This window comes from Coregonus clupeaformis, chromosome 30, assembly GCF_020615455.1.
Source record: "Coregonus clupeaformis isolate EN_2021a chromosome 30, ASM2061545v1, whole genome shotgun sequence".
Classification (NCBI taxonomy): Eukaryota; Metazoa; Chordata; class Actinopteri; order Salmoniformes; family Salmonidae; genus Coregonus; species Coregonus clupeaformis.
Window position 1 is genome coordinate 41695605 of NC_059221.1, and position 14484 is coordinate 41710088.

Below are 14484 nucleotides of genomic sequence, written 5' to 3' on the forward strand. Positions count from 1 at the left end.
TAGTCTGGGACGTATCCTCCCCTCTCTGTCTCTTACCATAGTCTGGGACGTATCCTCCCCTCCCTGTCTCTTACCATAGTCTGGGACGTATCCTCCCCCTCCCTGTCTGTTACCATAGTCTGGGACGTATCCTTCCTCCCCCTCCCTGTCTGTTACCATAGTCTGGGACGTATCCTCCCCTCTCTGTCTGTTACCATAGTCTGGGACGTATCCTCCCCTCCCTGTCTGTTACCATAGTCTGGGACGTATCCTCCCCTCCCTGTCTGTTACCATAGTCTGGGACGTATCCTTCCTCCCCCTCCCTGTCTGTTTCCATAGTCTGGGACGTATCCTCCCCTCCCTGTCTGTTACCATAGTCTGGGACGTATCCTTCCTCCCCTCCCTGTCTGTTACCATAGTCTGGGACGTATCCTCCCCTCCCTGTCTGTTACCATAGTCTGGGACGTATCCTTCCCTCCCTGTCTGTTACCATAGTCTGGGACGTTTCCTTCCTCCCCCTCCCTGTCTGTTACCATAGTCTGGGACGTATCCTTCCTCCCCTCCCTGTCTGTTACCATAGTCTGGGACGTATCCTTCCTCCCCTCCCTGTCTGTTACCATAGTCTGGGACGTATCCTCCCCTCTCTGTCTCTTACCATAGTCTGGGACGTATCCTCCCCTCCCTGTCTCTTACCATAGTCTGGGACGTATCCTCCCCTCCCTGTCTGTTACCATAGTCTGGGACGTATCCTTCCTCCCCCTCCCTGTCTGTTACCATAGTCTGGGACGTATCCTCCCCTCTCTGTCTGTTACCATAGTCTGGGACGTATCCTCCCCTCCCTGTCTGTTACCATAGTCTGGGACGTATCCTCCCCCTCCCTGTCTGTTACCATAGTCTGGGACGTATCCTTCCTCCCCCCTCCCTGTCTGTTTCCATAGTCTGGGACGTATCCTCCCCCTCCCCTGTCTGTTACCATAGTCTGGGACGTATCCTTCCTCCCCTCCCTGTCTGTTACCATAGTCTGGGACGTATCCTCCCCCTCCCTGTCTGTTACCATAGTCTGGGACGTATCCTCCCCTCCCTGTCTGTTACCATAGTCTGGGACGTATCCTTCCTCCCCTCCCTGTCTGTTACCATAGTCTGGGACGTATCCTCCCCTCCCTGTCTGTTACCATAGTCTGGGACGTATCCTCCCCTCCCTGTCTGTTACCATAGTCTGGGATGTATCCTCCCCTCCCTGTCTGTTACCATAGTCTGGGACGTATCCTCCCCTCCCTGTCTGTTACCATAGTCTGGGACGTATCCTCCCCTCCCTGTCTGTTACCATAGTCTGGAACGTATCCTTCCTCCCCTCCCTGTCTGTTACCATAGTCTGGGACGTATCCTTCCTCCCCTCCCTGTCTGTTACCATAGTCTGGGACGTATCCTTCCTCCCCTCCCTGTCTGTTACCATAGTCTGGGACGTATCCTTCCTCCCCTCCCTGTCTGTTACCATAGTCTGGGACGTATCCTCCCCTCCCTGTCTGTTACCATAGTCTGGGACGTATCCTTCCTCCCCTCCCTGTCTGTTACCATAGTCTGGGACGTATCCTCCCCTCCCCGTCTCTTACCATAGTCTGGGACATATCCTCCCCTCCCTGTCTGTTACCATAGTCTGGGACGTATCCTCCCCTCTCTGTCTGTTACCATAGTCTGGGACGTATCCTCCCCTCTCTGTCTGTTACCATAGTCTGGGACGTATCCTCCCCTCCCTGTCTCTTACCATAGTCTGGGACGTATCCGTTTCCTTTCTTCAGTACCAGGTGTATACGATGTCCTCCTCTTCTTATCTGCTCTATGGCCTGGCTGTGGGTCATTCCTGTGGTACTGTCACCATTTATCTCCACCATCTGGTCACTCACCTACACAGCAACAATACAATACAGGTTACACAACAACAACAACAACAACAACACACACACACACACACCCAGCTGCCTGTCTCACCTGTATCTTGTGGCTGCGTGAGGCAGGCCCTCCCTCCATCAGCCCCAGGACATACAGACCCATGTTGTACTCACTGCCCCCCCGCAGACTGAAGCCAAAACCTGTAGAACCTCTCTCTAGGTCTACAGTATAGCAACGCTGGTCCTGCTGCTAGAAGGAGAGAGAGTTAGAGGACAGAAAGATGCCACCATCGCTCTGGGATTGACAGGGCAATTATAAACACGCCAAATTATTAGAGAGGAAATTACATGAATTGATGGACACAGAAAACAACTATGAATACATTATTTTTTTTAATGCACGTACAAGCCTCACCTTGGGCCTCCCTCTGTGGCCTCTCCTTGTCCTGCCGACAGCCTCTAACTCTGGGCCTTCTGACAGATTAGAGGAGTCTAAAAGACCAAGGTAAGAAAGTGAAAAGGGGCAATTTGCAGTTGCTACATGGACGGCGAAAAACAAGTGAGTTAACTTTTATTTATTGTAATTTAAATTAGTTTGTAGTAGTTAAATGTTCAAGTTAGATTACATGCCGTAGCTACCTGAATCATTATTTCAAATAATTTAGGTGACTTCAAAGCTAGCTAGCAGGCTCAGCTAAATAAAAATATCCCTAGATACAGCCACATAGTCATGTCATGAAATGTATATATTAAAGAGGAATATAACAATATAATTTTCCCATTAAGAGTATTTCTGGTGCAGCACAGAAATACCCTTATCCAGATGGTGAGACAAAGGCATTTTCTAACAGACCCGCTAACTTTCTTTGTTGTTACTTTTAAAGGTTGGAACCAACATGCAGGACCTCCAGCAGACAGAGTCAGGTAAAGAACCATTCGTCCTCCAGCTCAGAGACAAGCTCCACTATTCACAGCCCTGTGGAATGTTACATGTAATTGCAATGCTGGACTTTTTGAATTGTATTGTTTTAAAAATGTACAAATAAAAAGGAAATGTATGGTTTAAACACGTCTTTAATGTTTATTTGTTTTAGCTGTTAGTGATAATTTAAAAACATACAATCTACCTGCAGTGAAGCCGCTCAACATTTACATTACAGTCATCTAGCAGACGCTCCCATCCGGAGCGACCCACAGGGTCAACCAGGGGCAAGTGCCCTGCCCAAGGGCACATCGACAGATCTCCCACCAAGTCAGATCGGAACGCGGACTAGCGACCTCTCGGCTACCGGCCCAAGCTGCTCCCAAACGCCAGGCCACCAACCATCCAAGACCCCCAGTTCCCCCGAGAGCTGACACTCAACCATCTAAGACAGTCCACCCCCGAAAAACCTCCCCCTCCACTCCCCAAATGGGGGTTTTATCTTTGACCGTCATTCTATCCCCCGCCCAATTGTGCGCCGCCCAATGGGTCTCCCGGTTGCGGCCGGCTGCGACAGAGCCTGGATTTGAACCAGGATCTTTAGTGGCACAGCCTGCATTGCGATGCAGTGTCTTAGACCACTCGGGAGTCATCAACTCATACACCCTGTAATCGATACATAAAAAATCTCTTCCCAACTATTTTGCTATCTGTATGGCACAGCTGTCAACATCCTGGTCCTCAAATGAAACTGGTATACTTTCCTATTTATGATATTTTTATTCCTCCGCCAGTTTGATCCTTTATATTGGGCAGACAGACCAGTTCCCTACCTCCTCCCTTGATCCTTTATATTGGGCAGACAGACCAGTTCCCTACCTCCTCCCTTGATCCTTTATATTGGGCAGACAGACCAGTTCCCTACCTCCTCCCTTGATCCTTTATACTGGGCAGACAGACCAGTTCCCTACCTCCTCCCTTGATCCTTTATATTGGGCAGACAGACCAGTTCCCTACCTCCTCCCCTTGATCCTTTATATTGGGCAGACAGACCAGTTCCCTACCTCCTCCCTTGATCCTTTATATTGGGCAGACAGACCAGTTCCCTACCTCCTCCCTTGATCCTTTATATTGGGCAGACAGACCAGTTCCCTGCCTCCTCCCTTGATCCTTTATATTGGGCAGACAGACCAGTTCCCTGCCTCCTCCCTTGATCCTTTATATTGGGCAGACAGACCAGTTCCCTACCTCCTCCCTTGATCCTTTATATTGGGCAGACAGACCAGTTCCCTACCTCCTCCCTTGATCCTTTATATTGGGCAGACAGACCAGTTCCCTACCTCCTTCCTTGATCCTTTATATTGGGCAGACAGACCAGTTCCCTGCCTCCTCCCTTGATCCTTTATATTGGGCAGACAGACCAGTTCCCTACCTCCTCCCTTGATCCGTTATATTGGGCAGACAGACCAGTTCCCTACCTCCTCCCTTGATCCTTTATATTGGGCAGACAGACCAGTTCCCTACCTCCTCCCTTGATCCTTTATATTGGGCAGACAGACCAGTTCCCTACCTCCTCCCTTGATCCTTTATATTGGGCAGACAGACCAGTTCCCTACCTCCTCCCTTGATCCTTTATATTGGGCAGACAGACCAGTTCCCTGCCTCCTCCCTTGATCCTTTATATTGGGCAGACAGACCAGTTCCCTACCTCCTCCCTTGATCCGTTATATTGGGCAGACAGACCAGTTCCCTACCTCCTCCCTTGATCCTTTATATTGGGCAGACAGACCAGTTCCCTACCTCCTCCCTTGATCCTTTATATTGGGCAGACAGACCAGTTCCCTACCTCCTCCCTTGATCCTTTATATTGGGCAGACAGACCAGTTCCCTGCCTCCTCCCTTGATCCTTTATATTGGGCAGACAGACCAGTTCCCTGCCTCCTCCCGCTGCCACCAGCCTCCTCCATTTTGGGGGTAATGCTGTAATCAATTGGTTGTAATCTTGGATTGAGCAGACCTTCCCATACAATTCCGATAGCTCCATGAAAGACATAACTCTACCATTCCAATTACAATATCATTTAAAAACTAAAATACCCTTTTCAAACATATTTCCCATAAATACAGGTATTTTATCAACAGCACATTTGAGTTCAACCATACCATTTGTTGTAATATGTTTTCTATTTTTTTCTGGTGATGAAAATTGAAATTGTAAGCAGCTCTGCATTGCTTGCTTGAAAAAGAGAGATATTTTGAACAAGGTTTCATTTTCAATTAATACACAATGAGAAATGGAAATCTGCACAAAGGTAAAAAGGCCATTTTTAAACAAGGGATGAGCTTTTCTTAGTCATCTACTTGAGAACCATTTTAGGTTCAAGTAAAACTTTTGTATGTGAAGCTTTTAGAGAGGTTCAGTGCTTTTATATTTAATAAATCTCAACCCACCCAGTTCATATCCATTATATATACAGTGAGGGAAAAAAGTATTTAGTCAGCCACCAATTGTGCAAGTTCTCCCACTTAAAAAGATGAGAGAGGCCTGTAATTTTCATCATAGGTACACGTCAACTATGACAGACAAAATGAGAATTTTTTTTCCAGAAAATCACATTGTAGGATTTTTAATGAATTTATTTGCAAATTATGGTGGAAAATAAATAAGGGTATATAACAAAGTAAAGTTTCTCAATACTTTGTTATATACCCTTTGTTGGCAATGACACAGGTCAAACGTTTTCTGTAAGTCTTCACAAGGTTTTCACACACTGCTGCTGGTATTTTGGCACATTCCTCCATGCAGATCTCCTCTAGAGCAGTGATTTTATGGGGCTGTCGCTGGGCAACACAGACTTTCAACTCCCTCCATAGATTTTCTATGGGGTTGAGATCTGGAGACTGGCTAGGCCACTCCAGGACCTTGAAATGCTTCTTACGAAGCCACTCCTTCGTTGCCCGGGCGGTGTGTTTGGGATCATTGTCATGCTGAAAGACCCAGCCACGTTTCATCTTCAATGCCCTTGCTGATGGAAGGAGGTTTTCACTCAAAATCTCACGATACATGGCCCCATTCATTCTTTCCTTTACACGGATCAGTCGTCCTGGTCCCTTTGCAGAAAAACATGATGTTTCCACCCCCATGCTTCACAGTAGGTATGGTGTTCTTTGGATGCAACTCAGCATTCTTTGTCCTCCAAACGCGACGAGTTGAGTTTTTACCAAAAAGTTCTATTTTGGTTTCATCTGACCATATAACATTCTCCCAATCCTCTTCTGGATCATCCAAATGCACTCTAGCAAACTTCAGACGGGCCTGGACATGTACTGGCTTAAGCAGGGGGACACGTCTGGCACTGCAGGATTTGAGTCCCTGGCGGCATAGTATGTTACTGATGGTAGGCTTTGTTACTTTGGTCCCAGCTCTCTGCAGGTCATTCACTAGGTCCCCCCGTGTGGTTCTGGGATTTTTGCTCACCGTTCTTGTGATCATTTTGACCCCACGGGGTGAGATCTTGCGTGGAGCCACAGATCGAGGGAGATTATCAGTGGTCTTGTATGTCTTCAATTTCCTAATAATTGCTCCCACAGTAGATTTCTTCAAACCAAGCTGCTTACCTATTGCAGATTCAGTCTTCCCAGCCTGGTGCAGGTCTACAATTTTGTTTCTGGTGTCCTTTGACAGCTCTTTGGTCTTGGCCATAGTGGAGTTTGGAGTGTGACTGTTTGAGGTTGTGGACAGGTGTCTTTTATACTGATAACAAGTTCAAACAGGTGCCATTAATACAGGTAACGAGTGGAGGACAGAGGAGCCTCTTAAAGAAGAAGTTACAGGTCTGTGAGAGCCAGAAATCTTGCTTGTTTGTAGGTGACCAAATACTTATTTTCCACCATAATTTGCAAATAAATTCATTAAAAATCCTACAATGTGATTTTCTGGATTTTCTTTTCTCAATTTGTCTGTCATAGTTGACGTGTACATATGATGAAAATTACAGGCCTCTCTCGTCTTTTTAAGTGGGAGAACTTGCACAATTGGTGGCTGACTAAATACTTTTTCCCCCACTGTATATATATATATATTCCCTTTATACTGTGCTGAATATATATATATAACATAATAGATATGTATATACAGGGAAAGCATGCCTAAGTGTTAATACATTTGTGTTTACATCATTAAGCTACATTTTGAAAGATTATTTTTTATCATTATTTTATTAACAGAAATAACGCCAGGGTAGTGGGTTCGATCCCCGGGACCACCCATACACAAAAAAAATTATGCACACATGACTGTAAATCGCTTTGGATTATATTATTATTATTATATTATCAGTAGGATATTAAACAAACACTCAAATAGGCAACAGAAGCAGGGATAGGGCTGAGTGACTCACTCTTTCCTCTTTCCTGGCTTTCGTTCAAAATAAGTTACAGTGCATTCGGAAAGTATTCAGACCCCTTGACTTTTTCCACATTTAGTTATGTTATTCTAAAATTGATTATTATTTTTATTTTTCTCATCAATCTACACACAATACCCCATACTGACAAAGCAAAAACCGCTTTATTTTTTATTTATTTTTATTTTAGTAAAGGTATTAATAATAAAAACAGAAATATCACATTTACATAAGTATTCAGACCCTTTACTCAGTACTTTGTTGAAGCACCTTTGGCTGCGATTATAGCCTCGAGTCTTCTTGGGTATGACGCTACAAGCTTGGCACACCTGTATTTGGGGAGTTTCTCCCATTCTTCTCTGAAGATCCTCTCAAGCTCTGTCAGGTTGGATGGGGAGGATCGCTGCACAGGTATTTCGGGTCTCTCCAGAGATGTTCGATAGGGTTCAAGTCCGGGCTCTGGCTGGGCCACGCAAGGACATTCAGAGACTTGTCCCGAAGCCACTCCGGTGTTGTCTTGGCTGTGTGCTTAGGGTCGTTGTCCTGTTGGAGAGGAAGGTGAACCTTCGCCCCAGTCTGAGGTCCTGAGCGCTCTGGAGCAGGTTTTCATCAAGGATCGCTCTGTACTTTGCTCCGTTCATCTTTCCCTCGATCCTGACTAGTCTTCCAGTCTGAAAACCATCCCCACAGCATGATGCTGCCACCACCATGCTTCGCCGTAGGGATGGTGCCAGGTTTCCTCCAGACGTGACGTTTGGCATTCAGGCCAAAGAGTTCAATCTTGGTTTCATCAGACCAGAGAATCTTGTTTCTCATGGTCTGACAGTCTTTAGGTTTCTTTTGGCAAACTCCCTGACCAAGGCCCTTCTCCCCTGATTTCTCAGTTACTTCCTACAGTTGAAGTCAGAAGTTTACATACACTTAGGTTGGAGTCATTAAAACTTGTTTTTCAACCACTCCACAAATGTATTGTTAACAAACTACATACACTAAGTTGACTGTGCCTTTAAACAGCTTGGAAAATTCCAGAAAATGATGTCATGGCTTTAGAAGCTTCTGATAGCTTCTAATTTACATCATTTTAGTCCATTTGAGGTGTACCTGTGGATGTATTTCAAGGCCTACCTTCAAATTCAGTGCCTCTTTGCTTGACATCATGGGAAAATCAAAAGAAATCAGCCAAGACCTCAGAAAAACTATTGTAGACCTCCACAAGTCTGGTTCATCCTTGGGAGCAATTTCCAAACGCCTGAAGGTACCACGTTCATCTGTACAAACAACAGCACGCAAGTATAAACACCATGGGACCACGCAGCCGTCATACCACTCAGGAAGGAGACACTTTCTGTCTCCTAGAGATGAACGTACTTTGGTGCGAAAAGTGCAAATCAATCCCAGAACAGCAGCAAAGGACCTTGTGAAGATTCTGGAGGAAACAGGTACAAAAGTATCTATATCCACAGTAAAACGAGTCCTATATCGACATAACCTGAAAGGCCGCTCAACAAGGAAGAAGCCACTGCTCCAAAACCACCATAAAAAAGCCAGACTACGGTTTGCAACTGCACATGGGGACAAATATTGTACTTTTTGGAGAAATGTCCTCTGGTCTGATGAAACAAAAATAGTGGCCATCACAAAGCCCTGACCTCAATCCTATAGATAATTTGTGGGCAGAACTGAAAAAGCGTGTGCGAGCAAGGAGGCCTACAAACCTGACTCAGTTACACCAACTCTGTCAGGAGGAATGGGCCAAAATTCACCCAACTTATTGTGGGAAACTTGTGGAAGGCTACCCGAAACGTTTGACCCAAGTTAAACAATTTAAAGGCAATGCTACCAAATACTAATTGTGTGTATGTAAACTTCTGACCCACTGGGAATGTGATGTAAGAAATAAAAGCTGAAATAAATCATTCTCTCTACTATTATTCTGACATTTCACATTCTTAAAATAAAGTGGTGATCCTAACTGACCTAAGACAGGGAATTTTTACTAGGATTAAATGTCAGGAATTGTGAAAAACTGAGTTTAAATGTATTTGGCTAAGGTGTATGTAAACTTCCGACTTCAACTGTATGTAAATAAGGTAATTCTGTTTTTAATTTTTAATGAATGTGCAAAAATTTCAACAGAAAATGTCTTCGCTTTCATATTATGGGGTATTATGTGCAGATTGATGAGTTTACATTTATATTTAATCCATTTTAGAATAAGGCTGTAACATAACAAAATGTTGAAAAAGTAAAAGTGTCTGAATACTTTCCGAATGCACTGTACATTATTAAAACGGAGTCTGGTGCTCTCTAATTTGTGGATAGGCCACTGGGAGTAAACGGATACCGGACTGCACTACATTTACATTTTAGTCATTTAGCAGACGCTCTTATCCAGAGCGACTTACAGTTAGCGCATACATTATTTATTTTTCATACTGTCCCCCCGTGGGAATCGAACACACAACACTGGCGTTGCAAACGCCATGCTCTACCAACATCCCTGCCGGCCATTCCCTCCCCTACCCTGGACGACGCTGGGCCAATTGTGCGCCGCCCCATGGGTCTCCCGGTCACGGCCGGCTACGACAGAGCCTCGATTCGAACCAGGATCTCTAGTGGCACAGCTAGCACTACGATGCAGTGCCTTAGACCACTGCACCACTAGGGGGAATTGCTACGGTGTGAAGTGATTAACAGATTTAAACTACCTGTAACTAAGGTTGTGTTGTGCATGTGAGCATGGATACATGTGCCTGTTGGAGTGTCTGTTAGTCTACCTACCCATGTCTGTTAGTGTATCTACCCATGTCTGTTAGTGTACCTACCCATGTCTGTTAGTGTACCTACCCATGTCTGTTAGTGTATCTACCCATGTCTGTTAGTGTACCTACCCATGTCTGTTAGTGTACCTACCCATGTCTGTTAGTGTACCTACCCATGTCTGTTAGTGTACCTACCCATGTCTGTTAGTGTACCTACCCATGTCTGTTAGTGTATCTACCCATGTCTGTTAGTGTACCTACTGTGATGTCACGAGAGGCTACACAGCTTTCAGCGGGATTGCTCAAGTAGTGCAAGGAGACCAGGTTCAACCAAAACAAGGATTTTATTAAAGGTCTTGGGAAACTAACGAAAGTATAACACAATTCTGTTCTCTGGTGGCTCTTAAGGGTTAACAGTTCAGGGATGTCTCTTCCACATCCAAAATCATAACTCTCCCTCGCTCAAATAACTTTTCCCCAGCCTTACTGTATTCCACGTTGCAGCTAGTGGCCAACCCAGCAAAACGTCCTTCCAAATGTCCCACACGTATTTCCACAGGTGCATATATCCAAAGGTGAGTATTTCCCAAAGGTAAGTATCTCCAAATCCTTATATTCCTCATGGAAGTGGACGTGCAGCACCCTTGTCCTCCAGAGAGCCCCGGTTGGAGACTGTGTCTCTTCACTTCCCAAACCTTCAGCTCATCAGCTCCTCATTTGTTTCAGCTGCGTGGGAAGATTGGCCATAGAGGGGTGGAGTTCCCGACCATACCAGCAGATGGAGCCATAGCTGTCTGGGTTTGCAGCCACCTCAGGGGGATGTAACGTCCCTCCAGGACACAGCCTCTCGTGACATCACACATCCCCCTCCTCGGGACCGACGTCCTCGTCGGGGTAAAGGCAGCGAAGAAGGCATCACGCCGGGAGAGGGCGTCCGCATTGCCGTGGTGCTTGCCAGACTGCTCTCTCTTCAACTCCTCCAACTCTAGGACCAGGGACTCAGGCTCCTGTTGTCTCTCCTTGAGTTTCTTACTGAACGCATCAGCCTTGGTTTTAGCAGAGTTTAGCTTCTGTTGAGCAGCTTTCAGTTCCTTCTCTCTCTCTGCCTCCGCATTCTTCATCTTGTTCTCCAACACCTTGTACTTCTCTTCTGCCTTCTTCTGGACCTCCTTACTACTGCGCAGGGTCTCCTCACACCCCTCGATGGTCCTGCGCAGCCTCTCCAGCTCCTCCTGTTGCTTAGGGAAGGAGCTCTGTTGGAGTTTAGCCTGGAGGATATCTAACTCTTCTGTCTTCATGTCTAACTGTTGCTTTAACAAACGATACCTCTCAGCGGTCCCCTTCAGACCAGACAGTTCTTTGTCCAGATTCTGTAGCTCCGTCTCTGTGTCGGTCTGGGCACCTGCCATCCCTATCAGAGCCCGGGCGGGAGTGAGTAACTCGGCGGATTGCACCGGAGCCTTCCCAGGATGAGTCTTGCCTCTCCGTTTCCGAGGTACTCGGGTTATCCTCTCCTGAGACTCTCTCCAGAGTGGGTAAAAGGCTGGGCAGTCTCGTCCAATTAGGACAGGGACGGGGAGGGAATCAACCACCCCCGCCGTCGTGTGTATGGTTCCCCCTGTGCTGGTCATTGTAAGTTCAGTAATGGGGTATTCTCTGGTGTCCCCATGGACACAGGAAACTGGGAGGACTTTCCCCGGGGTCAGACACGTTGGGCCCACCAAATCCTTACGCACCAGGGTGGCCCGGCTACCAGAATCCAGTAAGGCCTCCACATCATGGTGATTCACAGTTACCGGGCAGGTGGGGGTCGATCTGGGCCGCCATCTACGACTCCCAAGAGCGAGGCAAAACGGTGTGTGGGTGCTGAGCTGGAGGACTCCGCAGTGGGCATAGGTTCATCGGCTGGTTTCCCACACTGCCAGGAGATATGTCCCATCTCCCCACACCGGTAACACTGTCGAGTTTCCCCCTCCTGGTGTACTCTTCTTGGACCCGCCTGGTTTCTGGCTCCCCCTGGAGCCGGGATAAGTCCTGACGTGGCTGGGTTCGAGACCTTGGGGTCCTTTGGACGGGTTCTTCCCATTTGTGGTGGGGCCGCCCTCCTGGGGGTCTTTTCGGGAAGCATTCAGCATCTCCGCTGTGGCCTGGTACTTTTCCACAGCTTCCACGGTCAGATCAGCCGTGGTCAAGGCCTGTTGACTGATGAACCGTTTTGCCTCATAAGGCAGGGCGCGTAGGTAACGATCCACCACAACGGCCTCCACCACCGCCGCTGCTGTATTCCTCTGCGGATCCAGCCATTTCCTTGCGATTCGGACAAGTTCATGCATCTGCGCCCGAGGAGGTTGGTCTGGTTGGAAGGTCCAACTGTGAAAGCGCTGGGCCATACCAAACTTTGTGAGTCCATATCTGCTGAGGATCTCAGACTTGAGGGCATCATAGTCAGTAACCTGGTCAGGGCCCAGGTCCCGGACAGCATTCAGCGATTCCCCGGTTAGAAAGGGGGCTAACAGACCAACCCACTGTTGCTTGGGCCAGGCTTCCCTAGTGGCCGTGGCCTCAAATGCATGCAGGTATGCCTCAATGTCATCGGTAGCTCCCATCTTAGATATAAAGTCACTTGCCTTTATTGGGCGGGTATTTTGGACCACCCTCTGTCTCTGCAACTGCAATTCCTCTGCCTTCAGAAGGTTGGCTTTCTTTTGCTCCTCCAAGAGAGCCACGTTTGCTTGCATCTGGGCTTGCTGGCCAGCAACAAGGGCTTTCAATATGTCCTCCATTTCAGTCGGGCGGGGAGCCTACGGCCAACTTGGAAAACTGGGTGATCAAACCTTCGGTATCCTCCTCTGACATGCACTATTAACGCTTGAGCGTGCCTGTATTCTCCACCATCTGTGATGTCACGAGAGGCTACACAGCTTTCAGCGGGATTGCTCAAGTAGTGCAAGGAGACCAGGTTCAACCAAAACAAGGATTTTATTAAAGGTCTTGGGAAACTAACGAAAGTATAACACAATTCTGTTCTCTGGTGGCTCTTAAGGGTTAACAGTTCAGGGATGTCTCTTCCACATCCAAAATCATAACTCTCCCTCGCTCAAATAACTTTTCCCCAGCCTTACTGTATTCCACGTTGCAGCTAGTGGCCAACCCAGCAAAACGTCCTTCCAAATGTCCCACACGTATTTCCACAGGTGCATATATCCAAAGGTGAGTATTTCCCAAAGGTAAGTATCTCCAAATCCTTATATTCCTCATGGAAGTGGACGTGCAGCACCCTTGTCCTCCAGAGAGCCCCGGTTGGAGACTGTGTCTCTTCACTTCCCAAACCTTCAGCTCATCAGCTCCTCATTTGTTTCAGCTGCGTGGGAAGATTGGCCATAGAGGGGTGGAGTTCCCGACCATACCAGCAGATGGAGCCATAGCTGTCTGGGTTTGCAGCCACCTCAGGGGGATGTAACGTCCCTCCAGGACACAGCCTCTCGTGACATCACACTACCCATGTCTGTTAGTGTATCTACCCATGTCTGTTAGTGTACCTACCCATGTCTGTTAGTGTATCTACCCATGTCTGTTAGTGTACCTACCCATGTCTGTTAGTGTATCTACCCATGTCTGTTAGTGTACCTACCCATGTCTGTTAGTGTATCTACCCATGTCTGTTAGTGTACCTACCCATGTCTGTGTGTTAGTAAGTGTGTAGAGGTAGAAAACTCACTGGTGTTAGATCTTGGTATGATGGTGAGTCGGAGTGTGTTTCTGGCGCGTCTCAGTATCTGTGCCAGGTCTCTGTGAGGCAGGGTGGCAACGGATCGCCCCTCCACCGCCTCTAGCTGGTCACCCGGCTGGATCTGACCCGACCGGGCCGCAGGGCTGCCCCCACGCACCTTCACAAACCTATGGGACAGCATGGACGAGGCTGGGGTGGGGGGAGAGAGAGAGAGAGAGAGAGAGAGAGAGAGAAAGAGAGAGTTTAGTTAGTATTATCAGTCGTTAACCGTGTTAATGGGTGGAGAGATATGGTATGGTATGGTACTATGGAGTAGTACTGTATATCAATCATTTTCACTGGGATATGAGGAAGAAGAAAAAGTATGAAAACTGATACACTCACTACTGTAGTCTCTCTGGATAAGAGTGTCTGCTAAATGACTCACTACTGTAGTCTCTCTGGATAAGAGTGTCTGCTAAATGACTCACTACTGTAGTCTCTCTGGATAAGAGTGTCTGCTAAATGACTCACTACTGTAGTCTCTCTGGATAAGAGTGTCTGCTAAATGACTCACTACTGTAGTCTCTCTGGGTAAGAGTGTCTGCTAAATGACTCACTACTGTAGTCTCTCTGGATAAGAGTGTCTGCTAAATGACTCACTACTGTAGTCTCTCTGGATAAGAGTGTCTGCTAAATGACTCACTACTGTAGTCTCTCTGGATAAGAGTGTCTGCTAAATGACTCACTACTGTAGTCTCTCTGGGTAAGAGTGTCTGCTAAATGACTCACTACTGTAGTCTCTCTGGATAAGAGTGTC

The 14484-nt window shown here is 47.1% G+C and overlaps 1 protein-coding gene across 1 annotated transcript in view; it reads right to left on the reverse strand.

Annotated features, from left to right (window-relative positions):
- Positions 1-14484, reverse strand: part of LOC121546597 (membrane-associated guanylate kinase, WW and PDZ domain-containing protein 2) — a 95270-nt gene that overhangs the window by 6024 nt on the left and 74762 nt on the right. Inside the window, exons 13-16 of the mRNA XM_045209279.1 lie at positions 13674-13874; positions 2281-2357; positions 1966-2115; positions 1742-1880 (exon numbers count right to left, since the gene is read on the reverse strand). Coding sequence (XP_045065214.1) covers positions 1742-1880; positions 1966-2115; positions 2281-2357; positions 13674-13874 — 567 coding nt within the window. The remainder of the gene's footprint in view (positions 1-1741; positions 1881-1965; positions 2116-2280; positions 2358-13673; positions 13875-14484) is intronic.